Raw genomic sequence first — 13,835 nt, forward strand, 5'->3', positions numbered from 1 at the left:
CTGAGAGAAATCTTCTGCATACATGGATGTTTCATTGCCCTTGTCTAGCTTGGATTAACACATAGTCTACAGGCACACACCTGATCATCTACATTTGCTCTCTTACAACACTAAACTAAGTTTTCTACCTTTATCTTACATCTACCTACCACTTCAGCATTTTATAAAAAATAATAATAATAATAATAAAGGGAGAAATGTGGGATCCACATATAAATCAAGTATAAAAATCAAACGAATATTCATATTTGACCTGATTGTTTATAGTTCATAATGCGTGATCAAATCCGAAAGTTTCTGTGATGACTGCCCTTGTACTGTTCACCATGTAAGAACTTATTCACTATGTAAGAATTTGTTCACCATGTAAAAACTTGTTCGTTATGCTTCAGAAGATTGGAGACTGATGAGAATTAGGCTTGGGGTGGATTAATGATTGTGCATTGATCATTGACTCCCCTATACAGAATTCTATTGTTGTTAACAACCATTTGATCAATAAATATGAGAGATGCCCTCTCAAAAAAAAAAAAAAGAATAAAGAAAAAACTGAAGGAACAAAACAGCCGCAGAATCACAGAACCCAAGAATGGACTAGCAGTTACCAAAGGGAAAGGAACTGGGGAGGATGGGTGGGAAGGGAGGGATAAGGGCAGGGAAAAAGAAAGGGGGTATTGTGATTAGTATGCATAATGTGGTGGGTGGCATGGGGAGGGCTGTGCAACACAGAGAAAACAAGTAGTGATTCTACAGCATCTTACTACGCTGATGGACAGTAACTGTCATGGGGTGTATGTGGGGGAGTTGGTGAAGGGGTGAGCCTAGTAAACATAATATTCTTCATGTAATTGTAGATTAATGATAACAAAATTAAAAAAATTTTTTAAATATATTAGTGTAATAGTATCTGGTTGTTACACCTTCTCCTACAAAACAGAATGAAAACCCTCATAATTATGGAGAGCTGGGGATTGTACTCTGAAGTCTGGTCTCAGTGTAGGAGGGTGAATTAGCTACAGGACAGACCTGGTTCTGGATCCACCTAACAGATCTTAAAGGCCAAACTTGGGAGGATTAGACTGTTTGATGCTTAACTGAAACATATCTCAGAAGAAATCTCAAGACTATTTATAGAAATACATATCCAGCACCAAAGAAAGTAAAATTCATAATAAAACACCAATGATGCAAAAGAGCAGAAAAATGCAACCAATAATGAGAAAAATCAATCAATTGGAACTGGAGTTAGAATTAGGAACAAATACATAAAGCAATCATTGTAACTTTTCTACATACTAATAAATTATGTTTATATGTGAAATGTACATAAAAGACCCCATATTGAACATCTAGAGATAACTACAATGCTGAGATGAAAAATAAATAAGATATTAATGGCAGACTTGATACTGCATTAAGAAGATTAGTGAATTTGAATTCATAGGAATAGAAACTATCCAAAATGAAACAAGAGAAAAAAGACTTTTAAAAATGAAGAGTACCAGTAAGTTGTGGGATGTTTTCAAGCAGCCTAACATATGTCACATTTGAGTCCTCTGAAGGAGAGAAGAAGGTAAGAACAGAAAAAATATTTTAAGAAATGATAGCTGATTTCTTTCCCAAATTCAGTGCAAACTATGAATACAGGAATTAATGAGCACAAAAAAATACAAGAATCTCAACAGACTGTAACTATGAAACAAGAAATGACACCAATGCATATCATAATCAAATTGTGCAATATCAGTGACAAACAGAATATCTTAAAACCAGTCATACATAAAAAGAACATGTTACATACAAAGGAACAAAGGTAAGGTTGACAACAGATTTCTCCTAAGTAAGAATGTGATGAGAAAACAGTGGAGTAATATATTTAAAGTAATGGGTTAGGGGCAACCTAGAATTTTACACAGCATCTTTCAGAAGAAGGCAAAATAAAAACTTGTTCACACATACGTAAGTCAAAAAAGTCATCAAAGAAGACCTGTACTACAAGAGATGTTAAAGGAAGTCCTTTGACCAGAAGGAAAATGACCCCAGATGAACATACAGAGTTACTCAAAGTTCCAGAAATGGCGACTAATGAGGAAATACATGAGAGTTTATCTCATTTTTAAAACATCTTTAAATGGCAAGTGACTGTTTAAGCAAACTATATATAGTAGTATAGTACATACTTTATAAATATGTTAGTAGAATTTATCATCACATTAGCATAAAAGCCAAGGGAGAAGAAATATATTATTATATGATTTTATGCTATATGTCAAGTGACATAATACTTCTTGAAATAAGCCATACATTCAACATTGTCTTAGAGTTTCCAACCAATGTAATGTAAGAAAAAGGAAACAATGCACTCAGATTGGAGAAGTAAAATGGTCTTTATTGGCAACATTATCATGTATGTAGAAAATTCAGTGCATCAACAAAAAAGCTGGTAAGCAAGAGCATTTAGAAAGGTTGCATATAACAACACTAGTATGCAAAATATATTCCTATATACTAGCGATTACTGGACATTGAAGTTAAGAAAGCATTGTCTATATGATATCATTAAAAAATACAAAATACCTCAGTGCAAGACCTGTGTACTGCAAACTACAAAACATTGCTGAGAGGAATTAAGGCATCTTGAATAAAGAAAAAGATGTACCTTGGTTTGGGGTCATAGGATTCAATATTGTTATGATGTCAGTTTACCCAAATTAATCTAAAGATTCAATATAATCCCAATCAAAATTCCAGGATTCATTTTAAGCAATTAAAATCTGCAAGAAAATGCAAAGGATACAGAATATCCAAAACAACTTTGCAAAGAAAGAGTACATTTGAAAGATTTATAGTACCTGAATTCAAGATTCATTATAAAGATACAGTAATCAAAATCATATGGCATTGCATTAAGATATACCAAAAAAATCAGTGAAACTAAACAGGAAACACAGAAATAGACCCACATATATTGACAACTGGTTTCTTACAAAGTTGTGAAGTTGGATGAACTGGAAGGCATTATGCTAAGTGAAAGAAGGCTGACAGGCTAAGACAAATGCTGCCTGCTATAATTTATATATAGAATCCAAAAAAAGTCAAACTCCTGGTGGGTGGCAGTGCTGGGGGGCAGGGGTGTGGGAAATGGGGAGGGATTGGTAAAAGGGCACAATCTTTCAGTTATAAAATACATCAGGGCTGAGGATCTAATGTAAAGCTTGGTGACTGTATTTGATAATGCTGTATTGCATAATTGAAATTTGCTAAGAAAGTAAAACATAAGTGTTCTCACCAAAAAAAAAGGGTAACTATGTTAGGTGATGGCTGCTAATTAATTCCATGTGGTGATCCTTTCCCAATGTATACATTATCAAATCATCACATTGTTACTTTAAATATATATTATATTTTGTCAATTACAAGTTAATAAAGCTGAGTAAAGTAGCCAATAGGATATCTGTTAGATTGTTTGTAATGTATCCTCCATTCATACTCTTTAATACTTTAAGTCCTAAATATGAGTTAATATTTTTCAAATCATATGTTCTCTCTTAATGCTCTTTGGACAGCAATAATAATGGAGAGAATTTAAAGAAATAATGGTGTATGTTAGGCTTGCTGAAACAGTAGCAAAATCCAAATTCACAAGCAGAATGATTTTGTTGCATTTTTACAGCTAATTCTAGAAAATTGTATCTACTTTAGAGCCAAGCCTACCACCTTGAACAATAGTGTATCTTCACTGTTGTTTCACTCTCACCAGTAAGGATTCTTCAAGGGCCTCTGGAAAGTAGGCTGCTCAGAACACAGGAGGATCATGGGAAGTTTAAATTATCTGGGATTTCTAGTGGTGTGAACAGCAGGTTTAGTGCACACTATTATGAGGTTTTTGTTAGTACTTATTCTAGTCACCAAGTATAATACAAAGAGAGGTAGTTCATAAATGGCATGGAATAAAGCTACTTTTAGTGCAAGAGATGGCTTTCCTAAAGCTTTTAAAATAAAGCAAGAGAAAGATAATTCAAATTTAGTCTGTGTAAAAGAGTGAAATATTAAGAGAACATTTAAAGATCTTCTAAAATCAAACCCACTAAACTAACATGTAGGATAACTAAGTTTTTTTTCCCTTAACATTCAAAATTGTCTGATTTGGGTCAAACTTGTAGAATAACAAGGTACAGTCATTAAATATACTCTTTACCAGTGTGGGAAAGGTAATATGCACACATATCAGAAATAGAGGTTCTGCCACAGAAATCCAAGTTTGTAGGAATTCTAGAATGCATGATCCTTCAAAGTTAGGTCATTTCTTGGCAAATAATTCATCTGATTAGGCCTCTGAAGGGCTTCATATGTTTATGTCACATGAACTACTCCAAATCATTTTTTACTAAAGCAAAAGTTTATATTGAGCTGGAATTCATTGGCTTAAAAATTGTTGAAATTCCAAGATAATAAGTATGAAAGTGTAAAGCTCCTTTGTGAAATAAAATGCAGTGCTAAATCGGTTCATATAAGCCTGTTTTCCAAGTCAAAATTTATTTAGTCAGCAATCTAAAATAGAATAATCAACAAGTTAAAGTTTAAAATTTGGGGACTATGTTCATATTCAAAAATTGTAAATGTCATAAAACTCACATGAGCTTATTAAGTAACATGACTGTTAAACATTCTATACTTTATTAATAAAGCATTTACCAGTCACTCACCAATCACAGTGAGGTTTGATTATACATACATTGCTAGTAATAGCTTTGGAACTACCTTTAAACGCATAGCATACACTTTCCCATATATATGGCAATGTCAAGTCTCTTTCGTTTTTGTACATTAGATGTCTAGAACAGTCAGAACAAATTCAGAGCCAAGAATGAGGAATAAAATGAGTGATTAATTTGTTTAATACCATTTTGTTTCAAATTGAGAGCAAAAAGCTTTCTGACATAGCTATAAAGTTGGGTTTTTTATTCATTGTTTTATAGTTGATATACAATATTATATTGGTTTCAAGTATACAATACACTGATTCAACAGTTACACACATTGTTGAATCCTCACCCCAACTAATGCAGTTACTATCTGTCAGCATAGGAAGATGTTACAGAACCATTGGCTGTATTCTCTCCACTGCACTTCCATTCCTGTAACCAGCTATAAAGTTGGTTTTGAAGGTGATTCCTAAGCAAGAGTTGTAAAAGAACCTTGAGGGGATTAAAAAAAAAACTTTCAAAGTAGTATATGTAAGTCCTGTGTAGCTTACTGTAATGAAACCTTACAGTCATCTCACAATTAAATATGCTCTAGTATCAGGAGGAGCCTTTAAAACAAGCCTGTCGGTGGGTCCCCATCACATACAACGGAAGATCTTGGTGTACAGTGTCCGTCATCGTCTGCGCTCTGCCTTTCCAGCTGTATCTCCAGCCTGCTTTCCTCACATTCTACAGTCAAGCTGAATGGAAACACAGAACTCCAACAGCCTCTGCTCCATTAGGAAGCCCTGTGCCTTTGGCAAAGCTTCCTCATCTGCTGGGAAGAACTCTCTCTAGCCGCCTCCTATAGAAAGCTTTCCCCAGCTCCAAAAGTCCACAGTTAACCTTCTGGGGAACACAGCGCCCCTTCCTTGTGACCAGAACAATCTCTAACATGGATTTGCTCATTGCTCTGTGTCCTTACAGGCTTCACAGCTCCTACAGTCTGTATAAGCATATTAACAATGTGAAAAATCTTACAGATAAAATTCCTGAGATCCTGAATGCCTTGAATATAATAAGTGTTTAATAAAGAGGAACAAAGGAATTTAGGACAGAGGAAAGGAAGGATGGAAGGGAAGAAACTACAGTTGTGTGTCCAAGGTTTTAAAAATGCCAACAAATCACTGGTTCATTACACATGTTTAGTCTCAAGAAATGTGTAATTGTGTTTAAGTTGTGTATAACATATAACCTCTGAAAAACAAACCCCTAATTATCTGGGACCAGAACTCTTTCAAGATCCTGTTTACTATGAAGGATAATAATGTCCTGAGTCCTCAGGATTCATTTGTGCTTATGAGTGACTGTGGGTTTAATTTCACCTGTGAAATTACACCCCTAAATAAATCAGTGGGGTTTGATGAAAGAACACATGGGTCTCCCATTGTGTCAGGTCACGCGACACACAGATAAGAGCTCACGTCGCACCCTGTGGGGCTTCACTCCGGCACTGAGCCAACCTTCAGGTCGCCATTTCCCTTTCCTTAAATTTCAGTGGTTCCCCCATTTTCCCTGGAATTAACCCTTCAGTGTAAGGGTCATCCAAGACCCTCAGGAATACAGACCTAATCTACCCCTTCAGTGTTATCATCCAGTACCGCCAGGAGCACTTAGGCAGATCTCATGCTTTTCTGTCTCTTATCTCATCTTTCAAGGTCTAGTTTACATGGTGTCTCTTTCATGGTGTTTCAGTGAATTCACAGCTAGAAGTGGTATTGCAGTATTTCCCTCCAGAAAACCACCACTTCTCTGTAGCCACATCACATCTGGGTTGTGGTAAACTTATTTCCACATCCATGGGGCCAAACTGTATTTGTACTCTGAGAAATGTGTGCAGTGACCTTTCCACTCCCAACCACGGTATCCGCCATTGTACTAGAGGGGGATGCCTTAGACATAACAAATGCAGATAAGTGTTTGCTGAGTGAATAAATGAGAGACATTATACACTGTCCATACAAGGGTTGAAATCTAAGCACAAATTCTCATTTTTAACCTAATTTTTTTCTTCATATCAATACAATTTTTCCAGAATATATCCTTTGGGATCTTAAAAGATGCTACCAGGTAAAAGATCAAGTGGACAATAAGTTTCTGAAATACTGGATATTAAAACATTAGTCAAGTTTTCTTTTTTCTTTTGTTGCAGAATATTTGAGATGATTTAATACACTACTGTTCTGTATAACTCTTGAAAAAGTGGGATAGAATATTCAGTGCTCGCTCAATTTTTGACCACAGAAGATTTTGTTTTTCCTCAGAAAAATAAGACACTGTACAATGAGAAGGAAAGCACACATCACATAGGATTAAATTTATGCTAAGAAGTTACTAATAAATATGGGAATAGAAAAAAATGAAGTAGTATCCAATTTTATTTACAGGAATAATTTGAGAAAAGATTACTTCTTATGTTGAATTCAGGGTAGAAGCCTTAGTTTCCTGAAAGGAAAAATAGGGCTTACTATCACTGACAGATTTTATTTTCCCCCAGGAATCTAACAAGATCACAGAGCTTGATCGATCATTCACTGGGGGATTCACATGGAATTTTTTTTCTAACTGTCTAGAACAGGACTCTTGATATACTTTCCTCCCTTAGAATATATTGGTTTAAGATGCGTAGTCCTCTTTTCAGAATATTACTATGTTAAGTGCAGCCTTAAAGGATCACCTTCTCCTCATCATTTGGCATCTTGCCAAAGATGTGATTATTTTCCTGGTTCATATAAATAGTGTTACATCACATTTGCTGGAAGGCAGCCTGGTCACTGTCCACCAGGCTTCACGGTTCTCCTCCCAGCCTTCATCCTGGCCTCCATCCCTGCCTCCATCCAGCCCAGAAGCCAGCAGCTGCACTGGTCTCCCTGAATTTGTGACTTACTTTTCTGGAAATCTGGTATCTGAAATACTAGTTCAAATCTAGCAATATAATGTTTCTTATGAATGCTCCCCCACCAAAAATCTAATAACATAGCATTAAAAAAAGACAAAGTAACACTTTTCTTCCTTCAAAACCACTCAGCTGTGCAATCTTTAGTTCTTTTAGACCTTCAGACAGTATGATCAGCACGCATAGCAAGAGTCACGCCTCTTACAACTTTGCAAGAGAGCCCTCCAAGCACGCTGAGCTGCATCGCCTTGTTAATAAACTTCAGTCAGAATGCTTTGGGAGATAATTTGATTTAAAAAAAAGAATAAAAAACACCGAAGCTGAAATACTGCTTTTATAAGCTACAAGATCAATTCACCATGTAATTTTTTAATCAACTTAAATATATACATTTAAACAGAAAACACAGATGATGACTTAGCATTCCCCCATATCATGTCAGTGAGCATGACTCATTCCTTATAATTTTTTTTTCTAGTACTGTCTTGTGCTCTGACTTATGGGGCAAAAACTTTCCATGAAAAATGTGCTCCTTTTCTACTTTTGGCCTTGTATGTGCTGCTCCTTTGCCTTAATTACAATATAAATCAACTGCAAAAAAAGATTTACAGTGATTACACCTCACTTAGAGCTCTGCAAAGATGGATCTGGAGGCATTGTTTGTCACGCCCTGCATCCTCTCCTCACCCAGGCTGGTTCTACAGTGGATCCCAGGGCAGCAGGAAGAAGGCAATGTGAGCAGAGGAAGGGACCAATCACACTCTCTGTGTCCTCACCAACTGTGCCTAACCACTTACTCAGAAAACCCCAGGGCGAGAGGCTTTCCACACTGCCGAGAACCTCAGACCCATGCAATGCAGTAGGAGAAAAGGTCGCCATCGCTGCTGAATGATCCCTCAGTACAGCCCCACCTTCTCTGTTATGTAGCTGACCTATGCAAGAGTAATTGGAACAGAAATCTTCCCATTTTGAATGGATTAATTCCTATCACCACCACCAATTTATTAAGGACCTATATTCAAGCCACTGTAGTACTAGTTTCTTGGACAGGTTAGTCAATCCTGACCTTGCAAAATTTGTCTTTTTCCTAAGGTAAGCTCGTGCACAAATGTGATCTCACCAAAGCAAAAGACAAGTGTAGAATTCAGAAGCAAAGCTAATGAACCTAACAAGCCTTTCATCTCTCTGCTTCCTCAGAAGCTTTGGGAGGTGCTGTGTTTGGGTTTAAGTTTTGTAGCTTGACCTAACTCACCACACTTACACAGACAGCTGTCCTGCCCACCCTACTGCTGCTCAGCAGGCCAGGGCCGCTCTGGTCTCGGGGCCTGAAGAGATGAAATACGGACCTGGAGACTTCTTTGTGTTGGGTTTCTCTGAGAGCCAGTTGACTGCTTCCTTGAACAAGTGACCTCAGTGATTCCTTCTTGACGAAATGCAATAAAGCTCCAGGCACATGATGAGGACAGCTATTTGCTAATTTACCAGCATAGCCCTGTGGGGTAAATGGAAGTTTTCATCCAGGATTTCCAGAATTTCCCACCTAAACTTAGTCCATTTTCATACCAATGGGTGTTTATCATCGCAGAGCCTCCAGTAGATTCAGGGCCAGGAGTGGAGAAAAAACGGCCATTCTCTCCTCCTTTCTGTTCCTGGTACCTACCTGGTCTGATGTTTGCCAGTCACCAGGGACCTGCCCATGGAATTTCCTCCAGAAGGGATGGGCAGGGGAGCAAGCATGTGCCATGCCATAGGGGGACAGGTAGGCGCAAGGCCTGCCTGCAAACCCAAGTGAGTTGTAAGAAATGAACACCTTTCTCCCAACCTGCCCTTTCCCTTGACTTACTGAGTTTCACCGGATTCATAGGGAACTTGTCTGGGAGAGGAGCCCCCCTTACTCCTGCAGCTGCAAGCCCTTTTAAAAGTGGGCTCTTCTTTCCAAACAACATTCCTGAAAAGTCTTATTGTCTTGTCCAGTTGTTCCTTAGCTTCCTTGTTTTCCCAGAGCAGAATCTCCTGTTGAAGAGTCAAATGCCAAAGAGGATCACTCTCAGCTCAGAAAACAATGTAATCATACTTAAAAAGTATATTCTCAAATCCAGAAATTAGCTAGTAATTGAAATCATCATCACAGTGTTTTAACTGATGACCAGTGAACTCTTTGCTGGCAGACGGCTCATAGAGCATTAATGGCACATCACATTACAGATCTACAGAGTTAAGTTCTGTCCTGTCCTTGGGACTGTGAGGTCTAAGGCGACTTTGTAAGTGTCTTTTCAGGGTACAGAAAAATCCCTTTAAACTGAGGAAGTTCCATTTGGTCTGCGAAGTATGTACCTCGCTGACCTTTCAGAAGTCCTCCCTGCCCTCCGAGCCCGCAGTGCTGGGCTTACTCTTCCACCCTGCCAGGAAGCCCCGCAGCTTCCGCGTCCACCCACGTAAGCACGCTTCAGAAAGCCACTTCCTGCATGAAGCAAAGTCAGAGGCTTCATGAAGGAAGGAAAGGCGACTCTGGTTTCATTCTCTCTGCTCAAGTCTGCAGGGGCAACCCTGTATACATTCTGATGGATTATTTAAAGTAGCTCACAATAATGACTGTTACTAATACAGGAATAGGGCCCTAAATTAGGAACAAAAAATATAATGTCCTTAGTGTAAATCAGCAAATGATATTTCTAGATTTAATATCTGCCTTATGAAGTTTGTAAGACACAAAAGAAGAAAAGTTGATAAAAATTAATGAAAGGTAGCTTTGAAAATGTGACTATGTATAAAACTTTATACAAACACACACAGAAATAGAAATCTTATTTCAAATTTCATTAGTTGCAAAGTGGGTTTCTTCTTTATCTTAATAATTCATACCGGGCTTGGTTTGGCATTGGATTTGATCTTTACCATGGAAAAATTTTTCACCTCCCTAACCAATCCTGAAAACACAGTACAAAAGAAATACTCACCAACTTAAGCAAATAGACTCTTTGAACATCTAGAAACACCTCTACACATCAAAAATGTAACTGTAATGCTAATTTAAGATTAACAGAATGTCAACTGGCATTTCATTATCCAAATCACTTACCAGTTGTAACTAGCTGTTTATACAGCAAGGCTTAGCCAAGTTAGATTCATCGTACAAAACTGAGACTTACAGTCAATGTCTCTCCCTTTGGCTGTCTTCTGAGTCACAGTGCAGTGTGTGTTTCTGCGGGCAGATCCATGCGTTCAGACATTCAAGAGCTGGGTCTGGTCACTGCCAGTACACTGAGGAAAGAAAGCCAGGACAGGAAGTCCAGGCATCATTCTTCTGATTGTACCTTGACTCATGCAAATATCAGCACTGATCATAAAATGAAATTATGTACAAATTTTTCCCGTGTGTTATCTTTCACTTCAAGGATCGATGTCGAGCCATCATTAGCACTCTGCTGTGCTGTCTTCATAACCAAGGCATAGGTTCTTGCAAAGGCTGAAACACCATTATCTTTCCCAATAAAAAGACAAATATATTCCTAGCCCACTCATTGGTTAGCAGTCTGTACATCTATAGTCTCATTTTGGGCAAGTGTTTCTGTCACCTTTGACCATCTGCATTGGAAATTTCACACAACTTGACTGAATCCAATTATGATCCTTTAAGAGTAGGATCATATTTTGGGGGTCTTTATTCAGATAGATTTTCAATGCTTCATTCTTATCTCTTACTTAAAATCTCCATTCTTTTCTCAGAGTTATGTTCTAATTCCTAGAGGAAAATGTTTTATAAATATCTTTCTGTTAGTAAGTATAGAAGTATTTATATCACCAAGAAATAAATATCAAGATATTTCTCACATATATCTAAGTTGGAATTGTCAGTTCAAATTTAGTTTCCATAAGAAAATTTTATACCTGCTTGAGTATACCCTTTGTGTCTCTATTTAGAAAATGTGTTCATGATGGCTTCGAGACATCCAGAGCCAGACCTTTTAAGGGATTATTTCACTTCTTGGGTAATTAAAGCAATTTAGCCTTTGGTGGGGAGGCTATGAATAGCACTTGAGGGATGAGGCATGTAATAATTACCCAGAAAAGCACTTAATGTGTATTATGGCTCAGTTATAACATGCATTTAGAATGGCAGCAGACCGAATCAATATCCAAAACCAGAGCACACATTTAATAATAAATATTCTTAATATCCAAAACCAAAAGGAAAGATTTCTTTTACATAATAGAACATTTTGAGAAGAAACTCTTGTAATAAAAAACCTGAAGGCCAAGCTTATCAAAATTAACCTTGTTCATATTACTGATTTTGCTCTTATTCATGTTTAGAAGAAACACATGCTTAAAAGAAACTGGTAGGGATTTCTATATTACTGCAGCATGTATTTTTAAATATGCATTATATTTTATACATACATTTTATTAATTATGTATATACCTTCTTCATATATATATATGTATGTGTGTATATATTGTCTCTTACCTCACACTAGTATGTTAACCCCATGAGGGTGAGAAATTTTCCTTTTTTTCCCCATTGCTAAAAGAAATACATTTGTTGAGTGAATATAAACATCCAATCATTGAAGCAACATGAAGAAAAGTGCAGTGACAGCGTCACAATTTGGCCTTATATAATAACGCAGATTTCACTTTCTCTGCATAATGAAACCACCTAAAAGCCATTAGAATGGGCAGGGATGGTGAAGGTGAAGCAGTAGAGTGTCTCCAGCGTCTCACTCACTTTCTGCCTGAAAGCCAGTTTGATTTTTAATTTTAAGAACTGACCGAGCCTCAGGGAAAAGCAGCCTTCTTCGGAGTTTGAGCTGTGTGTCTGCTCTAGTGGCGTGTGCGGTTATTGTTACTGTTGCTAAGTTTTCCGTATGTGTGACTTCATAATAACACTTTGTTTTCTTAAGTAATGGCTTCTTATGATTTTATTTGTTTGTCACTTCTAAACAGGAGGAATCTTCACATCTAATGCAACACATCGTAGATTTCTTCCAGACTTTGACAGATGGCTCATGTGAAAACGATGGTTAAGCAAACAACTGGTGTATCTTGGATGCTGAAATAAAAGACAAGAAAAGTCACACAGTTCAGATAACAGTGTAATTGGACATTCACCTGTTTGCCATTTCACACTTCCACGGACGGAAAACCCACTCACCTCCCAGCATGCTTTGCCTCTCTCACTTACAGCACATCCATGACAATGAAACAGGTGACTTTCATGCTGCTGTCAGGAGCGATCTAATTTCAGCTCTGGGTGACTGATTGCAATTGGCTTTGCCTCGTCTGATAATTAATCTGTGTCACCATTAATTGGAAGAGAGAATAATTACTGGCAGTGTTGACAGTGATCTCCCCACCGTGCTGGCCCAAATAACGGCTTTGGATTCAGTACTTAAAGTTTGTGTAAACTGTAACGGTACCTGTGCTCATGTGACACTTCCATCCAGACGCTCTGTCCAATGTACTTTTGTTTTTGTGTTTACCAATCTTTTTTAGCTCACTGAGAGCTGTCTCTCTCAATCACTCCTCAATGTTCTATCTTAATTTCGTGGAAGTTTAAAGTTTTCAATGAGCTGGAGATGAATGATTAATGAATAAATTTAAATGCTTCATTTTGTCCATGGATCATTAGTCAAGTCCTTTGTGGTAAGGACCTGAGAAAGGAGGGGAAATTATTGAGACATTAGCCTGAAGCAAGCTTGAGGTAAACATTATGCAGAAGAGAGAGAGAGACAGAGAGATGGAGACACACACATGCACGCACACACACACTCAGAGAAAAAGACAGCAACAGAAGAAAATGGGGAACCACAAATGAGCAACTCTGTAGACCCTAGTGAAAGACCTCCAGAAATTTCCAATCCCAGGTCACTACCAGTTTAGTTTAATGGGCATATCTGGCCATTTGTTCTCCAGTGTCTACAAAAGGAAAAGCATGTTTCAGTTAAACTAACGGTTTACAGCACATTGTTAACTAGAAATCCAAACTTTCCTTCTGCTAGTTAGCATAGCAGCTCCAGCTTTCAGAACCTGTACAGCCTGATACGGGGCATGTTTCATAGTAAGGACAGCCACTGGTCCCAATCAAAATGGAGATCAAAGATCTCTGTAAGTTCTAGCCTTTGTGTATATTTATCTCTGGTGCAAATGATACTAGGCCTAGCCTAGAAATACATTTTATCTGTTCCTACTTT

The 13,835-nt window shown here is 37.5% G+C and overlaps 1 protein-coding gene across 1 annotated transcript in view; it reads left to right on the forward strand.

The window, feature by feature from the left end:
- CCDC178 (coiled-coil domain containing 178) overlaps window positions 1–12,934 on the forward strand; it is a gene marked incomplete at its 5' end in the record, with an annotated part of 479,198 nt that extends 466,264 nt beyond the window's left edge. The window contains one exon of the mRNA XM_036885068.2: window positions 12,589–12,934. Coding sequence (XP_036740963.2) covers window positions 12,589–12,669 — 81 coding nt within the window. The remainder of the gene's footprint in view (window positions 1–12,588) is intronic.
- Between the last annotated feature and the right edge of the window lie 901 nt (window positions 12,935–13,835).

Source organism: Manis pentadactyla, chromosome 6 (assembly GCF_030020395.1).
Source record: "Manis pentadactyla isolate mManPen7 chromosome 6, mManPen7.hap1, whole genome shotgun sequence".
NCBI classification, from domain to species: domain Eukaryota; kingdom Metazoa; phylum Chordata; class Mammalia; order Pholidota; family Manidae; genus Manis; species Manis pentadactyla.